We start from the raw sequence: 22,295 nt of genomic DNA, 5'->3' as shown, positions 1-22,295 counted from the left end.
GGGAGGGAGGGGGAAAGATGCAGTGCCGCTCATTAACTCCAGCCACCACAGTTGTCGTCTGATGATAACACTAACAAAAGCTCTCCAGCCCCTGCTCTAGGTGTTTGTGGGCTCCCCTTCTGCCACTCAGACAACCTCTTCTTGAGTAGCTGTTGCTCAGCAGAGGGTTTCTGAGAGACAGAGGACTCTACAGATCGCTGAAGTGCTGATGGGCCCTATGATTCCAGGGCCCTGAACCTAACCAGAAGCATCAAAGCCAGGCCCTGTTGCCTTGAAAGACATGAACTACTTGTACCTTTCAGTGGGGCTGGGGCTCTCTGCACACAGGACAGTGATGAGCTTTGGGGAGTCTCAGCCAGGCCTTAGCTTGAAGGATGGCTATTTTGATGGGTAGGCAATTGTTACAGGGACTCTAAGGATACCCTAGCTGGTGGGGGCGAACGGTTATAATGGCAAAGGTAGCCTGGATTGCAGGTCAACATCTGCTCATTCCCCTTTGCACCCTGTCATCTTACCCAGAGATGCAGCAGCTGAAACCGGAGGCTGTAAGTGACTTACTCCATTCTGGTGCATTGTGACATTCAATATAGCGCTCACCACAGTTATGTGGATCATGGTGCCTGTTTCTTCTAGCAGCCTTTCCTGTATTTGCCCGGCTGTTCACACACTGAAGGTCGCTCCTCCCAAATCCTTTCAGACGCTGGGACTAGTCTCTAGCTTTGTGTTCTCAATTTCTTTGTTTCATTCACAGGCTCTGATCCAGCTGCCACCCTACATCTCTCAGTGTGAAGAGGTTCTTCAGTTCTTCGAGACGAGACCCGAAGACCTGAATCCCCCCAAAGAGTAAGTTGGTTACAACAAGCTAGTGGGGCTGCTCTGCAGAATTGCTGTGGTGGTGGTCGCGTCCCCTGCCACAGATAAAACCCCCTTGAGCACTGTGATGTTCAGAAGAGGCTCTGAGATCCATGAACAAATCCCCAACCTGCCTGTGAATGTAAAGTTGAAGAAAGGTGCTGGTTTGAGATCCCTGGAGAGTGAAGTTCTTTGTTTAGTCTCAGAACTGGGACCATGCAAGCTTTGTTCACACACTGCTCCCTACCAGTGTGCCTCAGCCCTCCCCTGGAATGTCCACTGCTAGTGATGAGGTGGAAGCGTTTTCTCCAGGAGCTGCTGAATCCTCGGCCTCAGGGCTGAATTTGCCAGCCCAGAGGCCACTTCATGCTAATAGCGGTGCTGGGTTTTCTGATCGTCACTTGGGAAACTCAAACTCTTTTCCTGTAGGAAGTGCCAAGCAGGCATCAGACAGGAGCAACTTCCAGTTATTAATGATCTCTGCCTAGAGCGAAAGACTCCCTTTGCCAGTCCCCTGAGCCATCCACAGCAATGCCTGACTCTTGCTTTCCACTGGAAACAAGGAACATGTGCTGGGATTCTTGCGTGTCTTACGCAACCCTGTGTAGTTACTAGTCTTGTGACTATGAGCTACTTGTTCCAGCCCCTATTAATCACCCGGAGCATAAATACGAACACTAGCCTCCCTCTCTTGTCCTGTTGCTGTCTCTCCTTAGATTGTGTTTGTAGCTCTACTTAAGGTTGAGCAATGGAGGAAGATTGACTGATTGTGCAAGAAAAGGCAGTAAAATAATTTGACATTGTTTTGCATTGCGTGGCGGGTCGGGGGATTAAAAGGATTTTGTTTTCTCTGTGAAGGAACATTGAGTTTTTCATATCTCCTGTTAAGTGCTGTGCTTGTTTCTTTCGTAACTTCCCCCAATCTTTAGCTTATTTATTTCTTTTTCTCCTTGGCCTCCTGTTTTTAGTCTCTTTTCCTGTCATCATTCCTTCCCCAGCCAGCAGACACTTGATTAGATTGGTCTGAGGGCCCCAGAGTCCATTAACTAATAGCTTGCTGTCAGCTGGCATTCCCATCCAGCCTGCCCAAGCTATTGTTCACCAGTTAACCTTTCACCCCTTCGGTCATCCATCAGCTAATGGAGCAGCATGGGAGTGAGTGAGAGACCTTAGAAGACTGATTTGCATGAGCAGTATCTCATGAACATCTAGGAGTCTGCTGGGGCAAGGGGCTTGGGATTCCTAATGTTCCTGGTGTTGGGAGGACGGGGTGGTCTATGTGATTGTTCCAATATTGACACGTTCTAATATGGACAGTTTATAAATAAAGTCAGGACTCTCTGGATGGCGTTTGATTGTCAAATCCACGGAATGAACCTGTTGATGAAACATGCACACAGATGGTGCCTTAGGGTGTGCATGAGGATTGTCGTCCCCCTTTCTTCTTTTATCACCCCATTATCCACCCTAGCCTGATCTGTGGGGTATGAACGTGGCGTAGGGTCTGGAGGCTGTCACAAAAACCAGGGGCCAATTCAAGTATATAGAACCCCAGGACACACATCTTAAAAAAAGCTGAAACAGTGCGGAGTGGCAGCTCCTTAAAAGGAGCTTTGTCTCCCACGTTAGCACCCCAGCTGACTCTGCTCTGGAGGTATTGCTCCTGCAGGCCTGGCATGTAAAGATCTCTCCCCTGCTCCAAACTTCCTTCTTCTCTGCACCTGATGTATGCTCATTTGAGGGAGCTAAACAAGAAGGAAAACAAAGGGACTGACTGAAATGTAAACCAAAGCTGCATGCTTTGGCGTTGGGGCCGGGCTAAGACTCTACCTTTTGGAGTGTCCCTTGCAGCGCCCTGGTTTGTGTGCATCTCCCAGCACCTATACACAGCCCCACTCACACGTGGCACATGCCGCATATGTTTGCTTGCATTTGTAAAGGTTTGGCTGTTGCAGCAAGTGCCAGATTAACTGCTCTTGGTGCCGTGCAGTTTGGGAGTGAGGTTGCAGTCGTGCTGTATTTTGAGCTGTTGTAGAATTAGCCGATGCAGCATGGTCACTTCTCCCCATGTGTTGTCCTTTCATGGGGAGGAGAAGAGGGCTTTTTCAATACTAAGAATGGCTTAACAGACCTCTCCTGGCCCGATCGCTTCCAGCAGTGAGCTACTGTGGTGTCTCAAGGACGTCTCTGTTGTGTTTCATATCCCAGCCTGAATGCTCCAGGGGCATTTATTACCTACAATTCAAAATGTTAATGAATAAAAGTCCTTGAGGCTCTCCTCTGGTGAGATTGGTGGGAGCCATTTTGCCAGCCCCACGTGGACAGGCTGCCAGGTTGCCAATAGCGATATAAAATCCATGACAGACGGCTGGGGTGGATCCAATATAGTGGTGTGCCTGGGGTTTGGCGGATGTCATTGTTCATAAAAGAGATAAATACTTTCTATGGGAAGTTGAAAGGGAGCCAGGCCATGAAAGGAATAAGAAGACGGCTTTTTATGCAGTGGCGGTTGGAAGGCGAAAAATGGATAGCTCAGCACACTCTATGCCAAGCAAAGCAGTCATTCTAGTGGCACCACTGGCCCCCTGATTTCCTACCCCCTCCCCTCTGCAGCCTCTGGCTGAGGGAAAGTCCCCTTCTGCTCTCATTAATGGGTCGGCGCCTGTTCATGCTCCCATGGCAGAACTCACATTTACTTCAATGGGAGCGTGGTCTGGTGGGAGGAGAAGCTCTGGAGTCTTTGGGGCTGCATGTGGCATCTACCTTCCTGGTTCTCTGGGCAGGGATAGAGATCCACCTACTTCATACCACGCACAGACCTGGAGCCAAATTTTAGTGCGGGTGTCAGCAGGTACATTTCCATGAAGCTGGATCTTCTCATGCTAGTGGTGAATTTAGTCACTGCAGAGGGTAGCATTTTGGGATGGAAGGAGGTTGTGTGACTATCCCTCCATCTATCCGTTCGTAGCCTCCTGTAGTTTGTGCTCTTCTCGTTGCTGCCTTTGGTGAGTGTGTTCTCCACATTCAGGAGTTGCTTCTGAATCCCCATAGACCTCTTCTACACGAGATATTTATTCCATACAATTTCCCACGATTGCCTCCAGGGATGCAGCTCCAGTAGTGGCAACTGTGATGGGAACACTAATGTTGACAGGCCTCTGGTGGCTGCCAGCCACTAACCACTGTTTATTCTAAACCTTCCTTAATCTGTGGCTCAGACCCTGGGGCCTGCTCTGCACACATGATCCCATCGCTGGCAGGAGCAAAAGTGGAAAATTGCGTGAGTGGGGAAAAGAAGCTAGTGTAGAAACGGCCATAGTACCCATCCCTCTCTCTTCCCCCACTCCATTTCTTCCAGTTGGACACTGGGACAAAGCCTGAAGTGGAGCCTTGGTGGAGCCTGGTGGAGCTCTCTAATAGTTTGGAGGAGGTGAAGCGATTGAGTTTTTACCCCTATGTGCTAGCTACCCCCTTTCATACCGTGGAGGGACCATTCCTAATGGTGAGAAGGGAGTTGAGTCCCCATTGCCCATCCACTACTTGGAGCCTCTGGACTGAGACCCACCCTACTTATTTCACGTATGATTCTGCCCAGTGAAAGGAGTGAAGGGAAGGTGGCTGTAGCTCTGGGTCCCAAGGGATTGTTTGGGGCTGGGAGGAGGAGCCAATCAGGACAGAAGGAACTCATGCGCCATGACAAAATAAATGCTTTGCAGGCCTAGCAACACATGGATTGTGGAGAAGTGGGTTTTTCTCTTAATTGTTAGGATGGAAATCCTGTTGAAACTGAAGCCCTCGAAAGAGGCAAGTCATTGGATTCTTGTACCCGGAGCATGTCGTGAGAACTGCGATGGCCTCTGGGCTGGGTAGGTGGGGATTAGTCTTTCCTCATTTGAAAGAGCTTTCTGGTGGTATAAGAGAGTTCCCATAGTGAGGCTGGGAAAGTCCTGGGCAGGAAGCCATTGCTGAGTTAAGGCATTCAGCTGCTAACGATCCTCGCCAGCTGAACCTCAAGGCTCCAACATGCAAGAGCCTGGTTAACTCTACAGTGAAGAAATACCCGAAGTGATTGTTAAAATAATCCCCTGCTCTGTACAAAGGGGAAGCATCGGGGGAAAAGTTTAGTCACCCTGCTAGCTTTCCATCCATTCTCTCGAGAACCTTCATGTCTCCTGGCCAAATCTAATAGACAAGCAAGGGGGCATCCGCAGTCAGGGTCCATTCTCTTGGGTGTTCTGATATCCCAGTAATATTCATGAGGGGAGACTTTCACTCTTAAAGAGACACTATCAATCTTCATAGACATGAAGTGATCCATTTCCTCTACCCCTTCTCTCTAACGTTATCTTTGGGAGGTAAAGAGGATTTTCCCCCTTTCACCATGTCTGTCTGTCTCTCTCCAACATATTTGCAGTGTTGCTGTAGCCATGCTGGTCCCAGGCTCTGAGAGAGACAAGGTAGGTGAGGTGATCTCTTTTATTGGACCAACTTCTGTTGGTGGTAAAGGGACAAACTTTTGAGCTTCACACAGCTCTTCTTCAGGACTAGGAGAAGTTACTAGAGTGTCTAAGCTAAATACAAGTTGAGACAGACAATCTGGTTGACTTCCCCAGACCTGCAGACCTCTGTTAAGCTTGAAAGCTTGTTCCTCTTCCACCAACTGAAGTTGATCCAATAAAATATATCTTACCTACCTTATCTTCAGCATGACTTCTGAAGTGGAGGGTTAAAAGGCTGGTTTGTGCTCCCCATGCAATAATGGTGTGTTAATGAAAAACACAGCTCTTAAAACAGGACCTGCAGTGGTCAAGACAGGTCATTCTTTAAATAGTCTTTAATAACTTAGTCCCTTTAAGAAGTGAGATAAGGGCTGACGTGTAGTTTGCCTTGCTAAAAATGTTGAAGTATTATCTACATCTAATCTGCAGCCAGAGCTCCTCCCTCTTTTGTGTAGGGTCTTTGAGGAGGAGGGGCGCTCTGGACCTGCAAGTAGAGCCTGGACCTTTTGATAATGTGATCAAATCTATGGTTGTTCTGTTTCTGGAATGAATGTCCAGAATTCCAGACACCAGTTACCAGAGCCCTGAACCAAGAGCCTGGCTGGCAAGCTGAGTTCTGCTTTCCGTTCCTTGCCTAAATTATTTGTCTTTCCCAGCCTGCACCATGTGTTTGTACGTACCACCCAGACTTGTATACATGGTGTCCGAGAACCACAGTCCTTTTAGCCTACTGGGCTGTGACTGGGTGGGCATGTGATGGCAAGCAGAGAAACCTCAAATCTAATGAACCTACTTTACATGCATCCTTCCCCTGCTGCTGAGCAAACAACATCTTTCAGGAAAAGCACTGTGCAAATTGTTTTGGCCACAGGCTGTTGGCCATTCTGATCTTCAAAATCATTTGCCCATATCAACTATTGATCCCCTCTGTGCATGAATATTAGCCCCCGGATGCAGAGATTCCTTGGGAGTAGTTTTGACAACTTGTGTTAGCGTTTAGAACTTCTGAAGATTTCCATTAGTTACAGGTTTATTAGCTTCACCAGATCGTCAAGTTGTAGGCAAATGATAACTAATACAAAACCTCCTTTAGAATTTCCAGTTCCCATTGTTTGCCTGGGGTTCTTCTGTGCCTGTTGCATCGAGGGTCTGAGAAACTTGAAAGCCACTAAGGATAGCTGCCTTTCAAGTGCCTCCTACCCTGATTTGCCACCAGAGGCAGCAGAAACTTAAATGGAAATCAAATTTCAACTCCTACTTACATTAAAAATCCTACATTGCAAATGCTGAGCATTTGACTAAGGTTTGTGTGCACCTGATATGTAGGGCTGCCTTCCCTCCAGTCCTCTTCCGGCAGTACTAGGAACATCATCTTTAACAAGGTTATCCTGCCTCCTGCAAGTCGTGTTAGCTCTGAATCTCTAAATTCCTGTTAGACCCTTGTAAATTATCATCAGTGTGTTGCAGCAATGCCCCAGACACCATTGTGTTGATGAGGGGGTGTGCATCACAGCGTATGTACACACTGCCACTTATGTCGGTATGAGTTATGTCACTCGGGCGTGTGAACAAGCCACTCGCTGAGCGACATAAGTTACATTGACCTAAGCGCCGATGTAGACAGTGCTATGTCCGTGGGAGAGCTTCTCCTGCTGACATATCTACCACCGCTCACGGGGAGTGGAGTCATTCAGTCGACGGGAGAGCTCTCTCCCATCGGCTTAGAGCATCTGCACTAAGTGGCATAGCTGCAAGCTCTGTTGTGTAGCCATAGCCCTGGTGGTAATTCTACTGGCAGTGGGGCTGTTGAGGGCATTTGAAGCCTGGGACAAATATTTTAACTTCTTTCTTCCCTTCCTAAATGCAGGCACCCGTCAAGCTCAGGCCCCAGGTAAATGTCCCCTGCTCTCCCCTACAACTCACTCTATGGCTGATAGTTTCCATTTGAATGGAGTGTTGTAGAAGAACAGCTGATCTCTGAGAATGTGGTTGGGCTCATTGCTGGTGTGGTGTACGGGGTAAGGAGGGAGACAAGCTAAAGGAGAGGGGCTGATCAACTGTAGCACCTGTGGCTTCTTCCCATCCTGAATATAGGGAGGCCCGTATTGAGAGAGCATGGAGATGGCCAAGCTGAAGTTTCTGAGAGGCAGACAGAAGACAGAATCCCTTCGGGCTGCTGCTCTGGAAGAAGCAAAGTGCTGTAATTGGTGGGTGTTGCCTGCAGCAGCCCAGGACGGAAGGCGCATGGTAATGAGCAGTGGCCTGACCAGACGATGAAAGCCTATTCTACTAACGAGGTTATGCCTGGTGGCGACTTCAGCAGCCCTTCATTATTTTATTAATCCAGAAGCTCTGGCGCTGCATGCTCTGATGGAAGCTGGAATGATAACCACAGTAAGTGATTGCTTCCTGCAGCCAGCCTGACAGGGAGTACAGGCACTAAGTAGTGCCAATAAATCAGAGGTGGGAGAGCCAGCAGGAGAATGGGGCCACAATAAGAGTCAGGGCTGATGTGAGCTGAATGTACAAAGTTTATTTTATATGTTGCGCTCGAAAGGTCCCGGTTCAGGCTGCTGGGCTGGAAGCAGTCAGGAGATAAAGCTAGAATGTTTGAGCTCGCGCCAAAGCAGCAGAAGGGAACTCTACACAGATACAACATTCCACACATAGAACAGGGAACAGAACCTTTTCCTCCTCCCCGTTTAATCCCAGTGGCAAACATGTAGCTAGTTTCTACTGGCAACATGTTCCTGCTCTTTCTTCCCTCTTAATAGCTTTGCATGTGTTCGTCCACCTTCATGGAAAAGCTAGCGGCTGTACTGCACCCCTCAGACAGAAGGCCTGCCTATCTGCCCTGCCCTGGCGTTGGCGGGCAAGTTGGGTGTAGTGTCTCAGGCCAGATCCCAGTAGGTACAGGAGTGGGGGAAGGGAGTGATCCTTGGATCTTTGTGGAGGATGCTGGGGTCCCTCCTGAAAGATGGGGTGCAGAGTATTGTGGAGGAGATCATCTTGGTACCCTTGTATCCTTATCAATATGGTAGCGTTCATTACACTGGTAACTAATACTGGTTTTGCTAAGGGCTCTCATTGGCCAGTTGGATCTATTCAGAGGCATCTGAGACATGTCCTAATATCCAGAAGTCGTAGCTAGAGAAATGAATGGACTCTGCTGCAAACAGACAGTAGTTCTGGGTGTAAGTGGGTGTACTGCAGGAGCAAGGACTGGAACAATCAACTCCAAAACCACAGTCACCACCACTTCAATGAAAGGCAATCTCCTCGAGATGGCAGTCATGGCAGTAGGGGCAAGTCCTTTATGGGACAGACAACATCCTTCACTCCTACCCCTAAAGACAGAATACTGCAGTGGGATCTCATCACTGAAACTAAAGAACTGGAAATAACTATAGGGCGGTCCCTTTTCTAACAGGGCAGCCTCTTGGAGCTGGAATCGAATTTGGTTTAGACCAAATCTGTAGTGGGAGCAGAACTATGATAGCTGCGTCTCTGGTTAACAATGGGGGTAGCTTGCAGGGTTGTAGCACAGACTTTTTTTACCCAGTGTCGACGTGGATTCTGTTCTTTCCTCCAAGGAACATGCTGTAACCACCAGCTTCCTTAGGCTAGAGCACCAGCATGTCCAAGAGCCTAGTCTGCACTGGTTGGGTAAATGTTGTGAGAACCCTGTTAGCCCCAGCCATGCTTGGACAGGATAAGAAGTGAACCACTTCCTCGCCCACTTACACTTGTATTGCAAAATGATTCCATTTAAAAAGTTCCAATTTTTCTGTAGGAACTGTTTTTCCTAGTGGAATGAATGATGCTTCAAAACACGTCGTTCCCCCCCCCCGCAAAAAAAAAAAAAAAAAATTGGGGATAGATATGAGAATTGGTAATTTTTAAAAAAAAGTTCTCTACTAGCAGCACATCAGTTCCAGGGTGGGTGTTCTGGTTCACAGCATATTCTAGATGCGAGAAGCAAAGTGGACGGAACAGAGAACACCCAATCCCAAGTAATGCATCCCTGTTGACTTAAAACAGTAAGTGAAGTGTTGTCCTGAGGACGTTCCCCACCATATTCCTGATCAGGACCTCGGAGCAACCAAAGAAACTAGAAAATCCATCTTGTGAGAGGACTTTGGGAGTTTAGTCAGTGCTGGCTGGATGCCCATGCAGTGCAGACATTATTAGTAAAGCCCATAGTCACGCACCTCGCTATTGTAGCTCAGTGCATCAATTTAAGGAGCTCCTGGGAACCTGTGTGACAGCCCTGATTGCTGGGTCGAGTCAGCCCTGCTGTATGATCATTGTACCAATGTGGCTAAACGAGTTTCCCATTTCCCCTTTCACTGATTAAAGAATCTCTGGCTTTCTAGGAGGCCTGTCTGTGTGCTCCTGCTGTCTGGCTTTCCCCAGTCAGTGGGGGAAGGGGAGATACTGCAGGCTGCTGGGAGCTTATTGCTGTTTCCTGTCTTGTCTGAGCTCTTGTTCTCTCTGAGGTGATGGGCTGGGATCTGCTCGGGTTCAAACCAGCTGCTCTTTGTGTTCCTGCCAAAGACATCCCAGCAGCAAAGTGAAATTGCAGCCCTTCCCTCCCACATTTTGCCCCCCTGGCCCTCCCAAGCCCTCCTCATCCAGACAGAGCAGCCGGTGGAATGAGATGGAGGAGGATGAGTTAGGGTAACACTTTTAGCAGATGATGATGGAAAAGGTAGCAACTCTTCCCTTCCAGCACTGTCCGGTCAGAGGAAATGCACATCACCCTCTTCCAGAAACTCATTGAGATCCATTCATAGCAATGCAATGCTGGCCTCGCCTCCCTCCCTTCTCCCCACAGCTCCATCCCCAGCAAACCGAGCTGCTCCCAGAGCAGGCAGGTAGCAGCTGGTGGTAGGCAAGCTGCTGGAGTGCACCTGGCTTTGCCTTCCAGCACTGACCCAGTCTGCAAAGCCTAGAAGCCTGGGGGTAACTCGGCTCCTCAGCACAGATGACAGCTAAGAAGCTGGAGGTGGGCAGGGAGCAGTGGCATATCCAGGCAGGTGTTAAGAAGGAGAGGGAATGAAATTTGAAAATAATTGTTGATGAAATGTCAGTTTTGTGTTGCCCGGTCTGGGTTTGTAATCCCTGGGACCCAGTGTCCCACCCCCAGAGGGTGAGAGTAACATTTTGTCAGGGGAAAGGCAACCTCTTCAGTCTCTGCCTAGGGCTAAAGAGAGGGTTAATCCAGGATGGTCTGAGCATGGGGAGTGGGAGAGGTGACTGGGCAACAAGGCAAGTGGTTGTGGGAACAGTGAGAAGGGGAGGGGGACTCACCTTGGGCACTGGCCTAAGGAAATATTGCCCTGTTGTTCGCTCCCCACCCAGCATGCGCCTGGAACAGAGAAAGTGGTTCTGGAGTGGTGAGGAGGGTGGGAACATCAGCCACAGAATAAAGAAACAGGGCAAACCATGCCCTGTGGGGTGGAAGCAAAGCTCCTCCTTTCTCTTTGCATTGTGACTTTAGACCATGTGAGCACCTGAGGAGACCAGACATCCCAGCTGTCCTGTGATTCTAGTGGCACCCTCTTTATTTGGGAGGGGAAGGGTACATACACAGCCCCTGAGAAGATGAAACCGGGAGGTGTATCAGGGCCTGGCCTAGAAGGGGTTAAAACGTAGAAGTTCCCATTTGGTGCTTCGTGGTTTGGCTGAGGGCGGTTTCTGCAGCCCCCCTCTCCTCGTGATTACCTGCTTCCCTTTAGAGCTGGGACAGGCTAGGCCAAGTGGAGGGCAGGGTCAGGGAGAGTTCCTTTGCGGGTACCTCTGGAGCTGTGACGTGGGCTCTGTGTTCACTCAGCAGATTGGAAACACATGTTGACAGGATGAAAGACTGGTCTCTGAAGGCAGCAGACTGAGTCCCTGAATCAACCCAGCGCTCCAGGGAATAAAATTTTACATTTGCAGTAATGAAGTTCTTAAAACGCTGATAAGTTTGATAGAAAACTCAGCAGAGCTCTGTCCTGGCTCCCTTTCTTACTGATCCTGGAGCTGCTTTGTCATTTGGCCTTAGACCAAGTGGGGAGGGGAGCTTGTTTTGCTCACGGACTTCACAAGCAAAGGAAGTGGCTGTTTGGCCACCCTATGTTTCTGGGGCCTCAGCCTCTCATGCAGTCTCAGCAACTCTTGGGCCTGCTGAATCTCACCTTCCAGCAGTGGTCAGGAAACGGCGAGCCTGGGGAAGGTCCCCTGTATTGCAAGGTTGGCCCTGTGGATGTTGTCATCCTTGGAAGCAAGTGTGTGCGTGTGCATGCATGTGTGTCTTACTCCTGCTTTAGGATAGAAGGAGTGATGCATCATATGCACTCCCTCATCCAGACAGGCTAGGATTCACGTGTGGATTGGGAAGAGGGGTGGCCAAATGGTAGGTGGATTATTATTAATTCATATTCCAGTCATGTCTAGAGGCCCCAGTGGGGGATCAGGGTTCCATTGTGCTAAGTGATGTAAAACAGTCGCTGTCCCCACAGACCTGTAATTACCACAAGTGTCAGGCACAGGGTTGCCCTCTTGGGAATATGGCCAGACAACTAGCAGTTGATGAACATGCTGGCAAATTTGCTTACAGCTAAAGCTGGCCAGGTGTTCCCAGGTTGTTGGGAACATACTGGTTTTTGGGGCTTGCCCTGGCATCCTGGCTGTTTTTTAAATGCTGAAATGCCGTAGACCGTATTGTATTCACAGGGGAATTGTCTACGGGCCCCACGGATGAGTTAGCTGGACTCCCAAGTTCCTTAGTAAAGTGAAACTGGTGGAAGTAAAACTGGAAGGCCAGGGGATGTGTGGTTACCCTCTCCCTTTCCTTCCCCCACATGCTGCCAATACCTTTCCCAACTCCAGGACAAGCCCTCCTGCTACCTTATTTCCACCCCCTACCCACCAAACCCTCTTGCACCCCTTGTGAAATGCTCTCCTGCTCTGACTATCTGCTCCCAAAACCCTGATGTACATCCCCTCCTTCCCATAGTAGTATCTAGCAAGATGTTTGGGTTTGGCGTTCAAGAATCTGATCTTCCCCAATACAGTGGTCAGTCTCTGTCTCTCGTCCCTGAGGGAATCTCAACACTCTGAGAAATTGCAATGCTCCCTTTCCAGGAGCGTAGAGTAAATGAAATGCTTCCCTCTCCAGAAGTGTTCAATAAATATTTCTGTTCTGTATTTGGGAAAAAACAGATGATGTAGTTTCGTCATATGATGATAACACTCTTTCCATTCCACTGGTATCTCAGGGGGATGTTAAACAGCAGCTACTAGAGTTAGAGATTTTTAAATCAGCAGGTCCAGATAACTTGCATCCAAGAGCTCGAAGCTGGCAGAGAAACTTGAATGCATCCGATGAAGTGAGCTGTAGCTCACGAAAGCTTATGCTCAAATAAATTTGTTAGTCTCTAAGGTGCCACAAGTACTCCTTTTCTTTTTTCCATTAATGTTGATTTTCAGTAAGTCGTGGAACACTGGGGTAGTTCCAAAAGACTGGAAAAAAGCTAGTGTTGTGCCAATATTTAGTGGGGGTGACCTGCATAATTATAGATAGGCCTGTTGTCCTGACATTAATTCCAGGCAAGATAATGGAGCGCTGATACAGGACCTGATTAATAAAGAATTAAAAGAGGGTAATATAATTAATGTCAATCAATATAGGTTTATGGAATATAGATTCTATCAAACTAACTTAATTTTTTTAAATGAGATTACAATTTTGTTTGATAACGGTAACAGTGTTGATTTAAAATATTTAGATTTCTGTAAGGTGTTTCATTTGGTACTGCATAACATTTTGATTTAAAAAACTAGAATGAGATAAAATTAATATGGCACATATTAAGTGGATTAAAAAGGTCTCAAAATACAATTGTAAATGCGGAACAATCATCGAGCCAATGTGTTTCTAGTGGGGTCCTGTCTGGAACTGTTCTTGGCCCTACACTATTTAACATTTTTATCAGTGACCTGGAAGAAAACATAAAATCATCACTGATAAAGTTGACAGAGTTTGCAGATGATGCACAAATTGGGGCAATGGTAAACAATGAAGAGGACAGGTCACTGATTCAGAATGATCTGGATCGTTTGGTTAACTGGGCACAAGCAAGCAATAAGTATTGTAATATGGCTAAATGTAAATGTATACATCTAGGATCAAGGAATGTAGGCCATAATTACAGGATGGGGGGCTTTGTTGGGAAGCAATGATTCTGAAAAAGGTTTGGGGGCTCATGCTGGATAATCAACTGAACCTCTGCTCCCAATGCAATATTGTGGCCAAAAGGGCTAATGCCTTTCTTGGATACGTAAATGGAAGAATCTCATGTAGGAGTGGAGAGGTTATTTTACCCCTGCATTTGGATCCGTGTGACCGCTGCTGGAATACTGTGCCTACTTCTTGCGCCCTCCCCCCGATTTAAGTAGGATGCTTATAAATTGGAGACAGTTCGGATAAGAGCCACATGAATGATTAAAGGATTAGAAAACCTGCCTTATGGTGATAGGCTCAAGGAGCTCAATCTATTTAGTTTAAGAAAGAGATTGTTAAGGGCGATTGGATTATGATCTATAAGTACCTACACTGGGAACAAATATTTAATAATGGGTTCTTCAGTCTAGCAGAGAAAGGTATAACATGATCCAATGGCTGGAAGTTGAAGTTAGTTAAATTCAGACTAGAAATAAGGTGTACCTTTTTAACAGTGAGAATAATTAACTATTAGAATAACTTGCCAAGGGTTGTGGTGGATTCTATGTCACTGGCAATTTTTAAATCATGATTGGATGTTTTTGTAAAAGATCTGCTCTAGGAGTTATTTGGGGGAAGTTCTATGGCCTGTGTTACACAGGAGGTCAGACTATGATTACAATGGTTCTTTCTGCCCTGAGAATCTGTGAGTCTCCAGATGTCTTCACAGTAGTGTTTCATGTTCAGCAGGAGCTTATGTTTGTGTTAAAATCACATTGGATTACTGCTAGCGTACAAGCTGGGCCCCCTCTGCTAGAAATGTCTTGGTCAAACCAACACTAGTTCCTGTCCTGTTTCTCCAAGCCACCATGTCAGAACTTTGGTTCCCAGGCCAGGCAGCTAGGGAGGGCAAGTGGGGAACCTTTCAAGAACTGAACTTCACTGTGTAAAAAGGCTCCTGTAAAGGAATGCACATCAGTGGGAGAAACAGCTGTTTGAAAGGCTGATCATGCTGGGCATCCTCCATCGGACAAGCAGCTGGTCACATGGTGAGTCAGTGGCAAAGCAAGGGATAGAACCCTGGGTCCTGTCTCAAGGCCTCTGCTCTAACCACTAAACCACACTGATATGTGTTATCTCAAAGTTAGATGGCTCACTGTATCCCCTTTCTTTGCTGATCTTCCCCTTTTCTCTTCTTTTCAGGGAACCCAATGGAAAGAAGAAGTCTGGTAAGGACAATTTTTTCTTCTTTAATTTCAGCATCTCCTTCCTTTTGTCTTGCTGCCATTGTAACCTGTCCACGCAGTACAAGTTTTGGAGGGTGGGGGGAAGAGTCCATAACATCAGCTTGTACACATCCATCGATCAGCTGCAGCACCAATAAGTGGTGGGAGAGAGGTTGGCAGTCATCATCTCAGAAGCTCCCTCTGGAGTCACAGAAGTGGAGCAAGCCTCTCTGCTTGGATCTTTCCCTTCCTCTGCTCCCTAACTTGGTTACTGCTTCACCCCAGATGCTGGTGGGCAAGATTGGGCAAGGGATGAGTGTGAACAGGAGGCTGATTTCCCGGCAGCCCATCCATGTGTTTCACGGCAAACCATTGTGAGCTCCAATTCTAGACTCTTCTCTGCCTCCTGTATGGTGTCTCTGCAGGTATATAGGGGCCTCCAAATATGATGGACTTCCCCTGCCCTTCTAGAGTGTACTACATATAAGGGGCAGAGGGAATCCTCTGGTGACATGGGGACAGTGGAACAACCCTCTTCCATTACCCCTTGCAGACCTCAGCATAGGGATGTGCTGGGGCAGTTAGGAGGGCAGACGGAGCATAGCTGGAGTGTATTGCTCTCCACTTCTTCAAGGCTACAGGATTGTTTGTTGTTGATCTAACATTTCCACCATCACCTTCACCTCCATGTTTATTTCCCCTTCCCTCATGCTTTCTTTCTCCACCATTTTGTTCCTTCATTAGGGTTTATCCAGAGAACGGCTTCTTTCCTTCAGAGAGGTAGTAACAGCCACTCCCCGCTTGGGCTTTGCTCTTGCTTTGCCTTTCTGCTGGGCGACACCGGCTGTTTCTGTGTGGGGAAATCAGGGGCCCCTTGCAAGAAGCTATCTCACACCCCACAGCTCTGTTTTGTTGCTGGTTGACTTGAGGGATTGATGAGGGGCTGGGAAAAGAACATCCACTGGGTTTTGTGACTGTCCACTCGGGATGAAAAGGCCCATACAAGAGTCTTCTGTTGAGCCCTGACTACTAGATCTGAGTAGCTCAGTACAGTCTGTGCAGATTGGAGGGACTATCCTAAAGGTCTTCAGGCAGAGGGCAGAAGCTTTGTTTTGGGCTGGAAATGTGGAGCTGCAGGTGTCAGTCAATCCCTGCTCCTGGAGAATTGGCCTGGGCGTGTGATATATTGGATGTGTTGACAGAGCTGTGTACACACACCCAAAGTCTTAGCTCCATCTTCTGTGTTCTCTTTGGCTCTGAAGGGCATCCCTCCAACACAAGACTTCACGGTGTCTTTCTCATCAGGTACCTACCATTGATTCTGGGCTTTGGTGCTGATATCTATTATTCCTTTATCCTTCTTTTCTGTCTCTTGGTACATCTATAGCTTGTGCCGTTTTGGAAAGTTCCCACCATCAGTTGGTCTGAACAAAGCTTCTGGAGGACTATTAAGAACTTTCCAGTCAAATATTGCCCTACCACGTGATGGCAGAGAGAACAATGGCCCCCTGAGAAGACAGGGTTTTCTTTGTTCTTGGGGCACATCGTGCCCTTGGTGTTATCTGGTGTATTGCCTAGTAGGATTTTAGCTATATAGCAGAGCACTGTTGGATGGTGGTTCCTCTTTTCTCTGGCTCTCACTGCCACTAGGTGCAGCTCTCTAAACCGGACCCTATGCCATGGCTTATACAACTCTCAGGTGCCAACTGCAGGAGCCTTCCACTGCTCTTTAGTGTCAGGCCGTGGCTGAGTCTCCTGTGGCAAAACAATGGGACAAGAGCAAAGTCTGCACGGAGATTAGCTGCGGAAAGCATAAGGTTGTGGTGTAAGCTTAGGTGGTCCTTTGAGTGGTAGGTGAGAGAGCACAGAACGTGCCCCAGTGGTGTTGGGGACAAGTGTAGGCTGAAACTGTGGTTTCTCTTTTTCTTTTGCTAAAGCTGGTGAGCCTCTCGGTCTCATGAAATCCTTTTGTAGGACTGAGTGAGAGCAGCTGGCAGCTAAATGCGGGAGGGGAGGGTATTTGTATGCAGTGTGGAATCAATATATTGTTATTTCACCTCAACCCACCTGGACGGGGCAGAGGGAACCTTATGGTCTTGGGTAGCTTTGATCGAGAGAGTGTGCTAAAAATAGCAGCGTAGCCATGGTGGCAATGGGCTAGCTGCCAAGTACAATCCGGTCCAGAGGACTCAGGTGGCTAGCCTGAGCCACCACCCACACTGCCATGTCTACGCTGCTAATTTTAGCACACTTGCTCACTCAAAGCTAGTGTGTGTACATCGACCCAAGCTGGAAATGATACCTCCAGGTGTTTTGTAGACATGCCCTTAGTCCCACGGACCCAGTGAGAGTCGAGGACGATATCTGGAGTTGGGGCTGGGGGTGCAGGGAGTGTTTCTGTGGTTGAATATTCCCTGAGGGCAGAGTCACAGCAGCCACCTTAGAGTCCATGTCTGTCCGAGCTGCCAAAGGCTTTTCAGTTAGCTGCATTAGCAGATTTGCTCCACCTGCTGCTGCAAACCCACCAGCAGGCCAGGTTTATAGGCAATGCCATTATGGTGAAAGGATTAGAGAGGCAGTGGTCTTATAGTCATCATTAACCTCTTGAATGATACTTGCTGTGCACCTGGAGGGGAAGCTACTGGTTGTTTGCTGTGGCACCTGCTGGATCACAGCCAAACTCTGCTACAGTAGGAGAACTCTGACTGCACCCATGCGGACAGAATTCCACCCTCATTCTGAAGGCCTGAGGGCTCTTAGGTAATGTACTGTAACAAGCAGGGGAAAGATGCTTGTGTAAATGTAACTTTAAGGCCTGGGGATGCCTCATGGCAAGATTCTTTTCAGAGACGATAGTTGATACCTTACATCTTCTAGCAGGGGATGGGCCCTTCCCTTTTCTCTCTTTAAGGGATCATTATTTTAAAGATCTTTGCTCCTCAGGTCCATTAGCTCTTGCTGTTTATCCCTTTCCTATGCTGAGCCTGACTCCACACACAGCAAGAAACAAAAGTGTTGCTTTAATGCACATTGTCCCTAAGGAACTAACAACAAGCTGCTGGTAACAAATTCTCCGGGATAGAATTGTTTTCCAATTGCGTATTTCTCTGAGGATAGTCAAGAGGTGTCAGCTGCCCTTTAAGGTAACATTAAGAAGAACAATCACTCCAGGGCCAGTGGCAGGAACAATCCATGTTTATAAACTGGATTTTCGTGGATATAAACAAATGTGCTTTTAAATGGCCATGGGTAATGTGCTAAATCCCCTTAACCCTATTTGGTGAAGAATGAAAGGAGTGAGTTGCTCAATTCCCATTAAAAGTCAATGAGAGTTGGGCACTGTACATTATAGCCCCTTTGAAAATCTGTTCGATGGCCTGTGTGCTTCTGGAGGTCAGGCTAGATGCTGGGGGGCACAGGAGGACTCCGAAGTCTGATTTTGTCCCTAATTTGTTTGTGTTTAAACTGTTTTACAAACCCTCCCCCCCTCCCCCCCCACACACTATTTTTTTAAATCTTCCAATAGAAAATATTAAAATAAATACACATTCACCTCTAAGGTGTGTACAACACACACACTGCGGCAGTGGGCTAGTGCTTGAGAATCCAAAAGTGAAAATGACATATATATGTATAACACACACACGTGCGCGCATGCAGAAACACGGTGGAACTCATCTACCAGATTCTCAAAGGTCTAGTAACATAGATAAGGACATTTGGATGTTGGTTTTATTTTTAAATTATTCTTAACCTGGTCATGTCTCTTTAATTGTACTACGTGTTATTGTATTACAATACTGCCTAGAGATCCCAACCAAGATCAGGACATCATTGTGCTAGGCGCTGTACAAACAGAGGAAGAGACAGTCCCTACCTGAAGAGCTTCCATCTCAATAGGCAAGACAGACAAAGGGCGGCAGAAGGGAAGAACAAGCCAAGCCCTGGAATGTCCACAGTGGAGACCTTTCAAGTCTATTGATAAATGGCAATTCCATATGATTTTTTTTTTAATCATTTCCAGCCCTGAGGAAGTCGCTGAACAAATGAGAGGCAGCAAGGAGGGGCTTGCACTTCAGCATGTTCTCTGCACAAGAGCAGAAAAAAATCATCACTGCAATAACCATGACATTCATAGACTCATAGATATTTAAAGTAAGAAGGGACCTCTGTTACCATCTAGTCTAACCTGCATAACACAGGCCAGAAAACCAGTGGAACAGATGAAATAACAGTTGCACAAAGTCAAGCCAAAGGTTTTTTGCAGGGGAGCAGGCGAAAGTGTTTAGCAAAAATGCCTATTTTCCCTTTTTTGTTTCCTGTTTCCATTTGGAGATGAAAGTGTCAAAACACCATGAGATAGGCTCGGTTCTCTGTTATGACATCTCAGGGCCAAAACGGGAATGGGTTGGAAATCTCTCTAGCACAGTGGTTTTCAAACTGTGGGTTGCAACCCAGTACTGGGTCGTGGAATGTAAGGCACTGGGTTGCCACAGCTGTGGTCAGCATCGCCGACCAGTCTGTTAAAAGTTCTGTCGGTGGTGCTGCCCGGCTAAGGCAGGCTAGTCCCTACCTGTTCTGACACCGCACTGCGCCCCGGAAGTGGCCAACAGCAGGTCTGGCTCCTAAGTGGGGGGACCATCGTGCTCTGCACGCCACCCCGAGCCCTGGCTTCACACTCCAGCCAGTGGGAGCTGGGAGGGTGGTGGGGGGAGGGGCAGTGCCTGCGGGCGAGAGCTGCGTGGAGCCGCTTGCGCACCTCTGCCTAGGAGCTGGACCTGCTGCTGGCTGCTTCCGGAGCGCAGCATGGTCCGCAGTGCCAGGACAGGCAGGAAGCCTGCCTCTGCATCCTGGCTGCGCAGCTGACCGGCAGCCATCCGAGGTAACCCCGCGCCCCAATACCCTGCCCCAGCCCTGAGCCTGCCCCCAAACCCGGAGCCCATTCCTACACACCAAATCCCTCATCCCTGGCCCCACCCCAGAGTGTACACCCCGAGCTCAGAGAGCCCTGACTCTCTGCCCCAGCCGTGAGCCCCTCCCACATCCCAAACCCCTCGTCCCCAGATCCATTGGGTCGTGGGCATCAACAATTTTCTTCAGCCGAGTCAACAGAAAAAAGTTTGTAAACCACTGCTCTAGCAAGCCTGTTCTCATGAAACTTCCAGCCTGTGTTGGCAGGCTTCAGTGCTTTGGGTAAGTGTCCAAACGTCCAACTGAACTGAACCGCCACTGCTTTTGAGGTTGTTTTGTCACTCTTACAGTAAATGGTGCTGTGTCTGGTTATTGGTGGCCTGTCACTGGAGTGAACCTACCCATTTAGCAGTCCCTAGGCTGTGAGCACCTGATCCAAAGACTGATCCAAAGACTTCACTGAGCTCTAGATCAGGGCCTGTTGACCCAGTGAGCACCGCCTTATTGGACCACATGCTTGTGGCAGTAGGTGCACTGGAGGCTGTTCATGCAGCACTTGGAAGGTCTCTTCATTCCTTGTTACAATTATTTGGCCCACAGTTCTTTTTCATAGAACTTACCTTAAACTTTCTCCCCAGGCACACACCTCTGGGTACTGCTCCCCCATCTTAAACCATAGATCTGCTGCACGGTTATTTCTGATCCATTTTATTGAGCCAACCTTAGCCATTTTATTGTTAACTCAACATTGTATTTTTGTGGTTGTGGATAATTATCCCAAGAGAAGGAGCTTCTGGAATTAACTCCTACCTCTTCCGCCAGTAGCTGTTTACTGCTTTCTGTTGCTGGTTTAATAGGTGTGGTGCAGGTGCCAGAATTGCCTGTTGAAGCTGCAAATAGCCCCAGAACAACGGATGTAATTATGTCTGGGGAAGCAGTGTTCTTCCCTCTCCTGTGTGTCGGTCCTCATTGGCTGAGTAAATCCTCTGTTCGGTTTAAAGCAGAAACCCTTCAAAGGAGCAGTCAGAGCAGGAGAGGACATGGGTCCAGAACTCAAAGCACACTCAGTTTACTTTGGAGGGTTATTTTTAACTCACCCTGACAACTGCCTCCCGTTTTTGACATGGAGGAAGCTCTAATTAACAGTAACTGAACCTCTGCACGGCACTGCTCACCTGGAACACTGCAGATAGCTGTTTAGAGTATGACACATGGAAAATTGCCCTTTGTGCCTTCGAATAGGACCGTCCTAAAAAATACATCTTCCATTTAAACTTCTGTTATAGCAGTGGCTTCCCAGAGCAGGCTTTACATGTTAAGAACCTGGCACTGAGGAGTTGCTTGCCTAGTGATCATAGCCTCCCAAAAATTTGGGATAGACTAGACTATCTCCACCTCCGCCCTCCAGCTTTGGCTATCGCAGGATTGTTCCCTACAGTATGTTCTCCCTGGAGGGTATTCTCCAGGCTGTTTATTGTGTTCAGTTTTAAACTTCTCAAGTGGTGGTTCTCCCGTCACTTCCCTTGGGAGGTAATTCCAGACTAACTGGTCTTAGGAGTAGGATCCTTTTCCTGATATGCAGCCTGAATATTTCTGTGGCATTTCATCCCAATACTCTTAATCATGACCTTCACTTCTTACAGAATTCCTTTTCTTCATGGGGATACACACCCTGCTGAGATTTGCAGATGGTCATCCTATCTCCTTGTAATGTCATAGCCATTCTACTGAGGCAATGGGCGGCTAGGATTTATGCCTCTGGAGGGGTCTTTCATCTGAAACTTGAGGACAATAGCTGGAACATATGCAAAGCCCCTCAGCAAGCTCAATCTAAATTCTGTGACAAGACCCCTGCTTTTAGCAACACTCCAGCTATAGTAAACAACACTTAGGTGGCACAGTTCCATTTCCAGAGCAGTTGGAAAATATTAGTTAATCCCCACCACATCCCAGAGAGATAGGAAGTATTATCTTACAGGTGGGGAAGCTGAGACACAGAGAGGTTAAATGATTTGCCTGAGGCTGCAAAATGAGTCTCTGGCAGAACCAGGAGTAGCATTTGGGAGCTCCTCGCTTGGCTCCTTTTTTTCAGTTCTCTCGACCACAGTGTCTCACTCGTTAGAACTGTCTCCACTCAGATAACACACAGGCAAACAGCTGTGCCATTTATGTGGGTGGGTAGAATTTTATGATATATAAGGACAAACTGAGTTAGTAGAATTCCATTTCCAAATGGAAATCAAAGCTGATTTGCACCAAACACACGTTCCACAGAAGGAGTTGCACTGGTAATAAATACCAAGCAATGGCAGTGGATCTGTATCCAGAGCATTTTAATAAATGAAAAGTGTTTAAAAAATCAATATAGCCTTGCACGCTCTTGCCAATTCTAGTTACATTTTTTCCCCCACATGATGCATTCCAGCCTCCATCTGCTGGACAGACTCATTTCAGAGTAGCAGCCGTGTTAGTCTGTATTCGCAAAAAGAAAAGGCGTACTAGTGGCACCTTAGAGACTAACCAATTTATTTGAGCATAAGCTCAACGCATCTTAGTCTATACTGCCCCCTACAGGCTGAGGATATTCTGAGCAAGGCC

General features: G+C 47.7%; 1 protein-coding gene across 1 annotated transcript in view; it reads left to right on the top strand.

Annotated features, from left to right (window-relative positions):
* SH3PXD2B (SH3 and PX domains 2B) overlaps positions 1 to 22,295 on the top strand; it is a 119,818-nt gene that overhangs the window by 79,906 nt on the left and 17,617 nt on the right. Inside the window, exons 5-6 of the mRNA XM_077825029.1 lie at positions 752 to 843; positions 14,764 to 14,789. Of these exons, the coding sequence (XP_077681155.1) occupies positions 752 to 843; positions 14,764 to 14,789 (118 nt within the window). The remainder of the gene's footprint in view (positions 1 to 751; positions 844 to 14,763; positions 14,790 to 22,295) is intronic.

Source organism: Eretmochelys imbricata, chromosome 8, assembly GCF_965152235.1.
Source record: "Eretmochelys imbricata isolate rEreImb1 chromosome 8, rEreImb1.hap1, whole genome shotgun sequence".
NCBI lineage: Eukaryota > Metazoa > Chordata > Testudines > Cheloniidae > Eretmochelys > Eretmochelys imbricata.
Note: the sequence above shows the minus strand (reverse complement) of the source record. Positions and strands in the feature narration are given on the sequence as shown.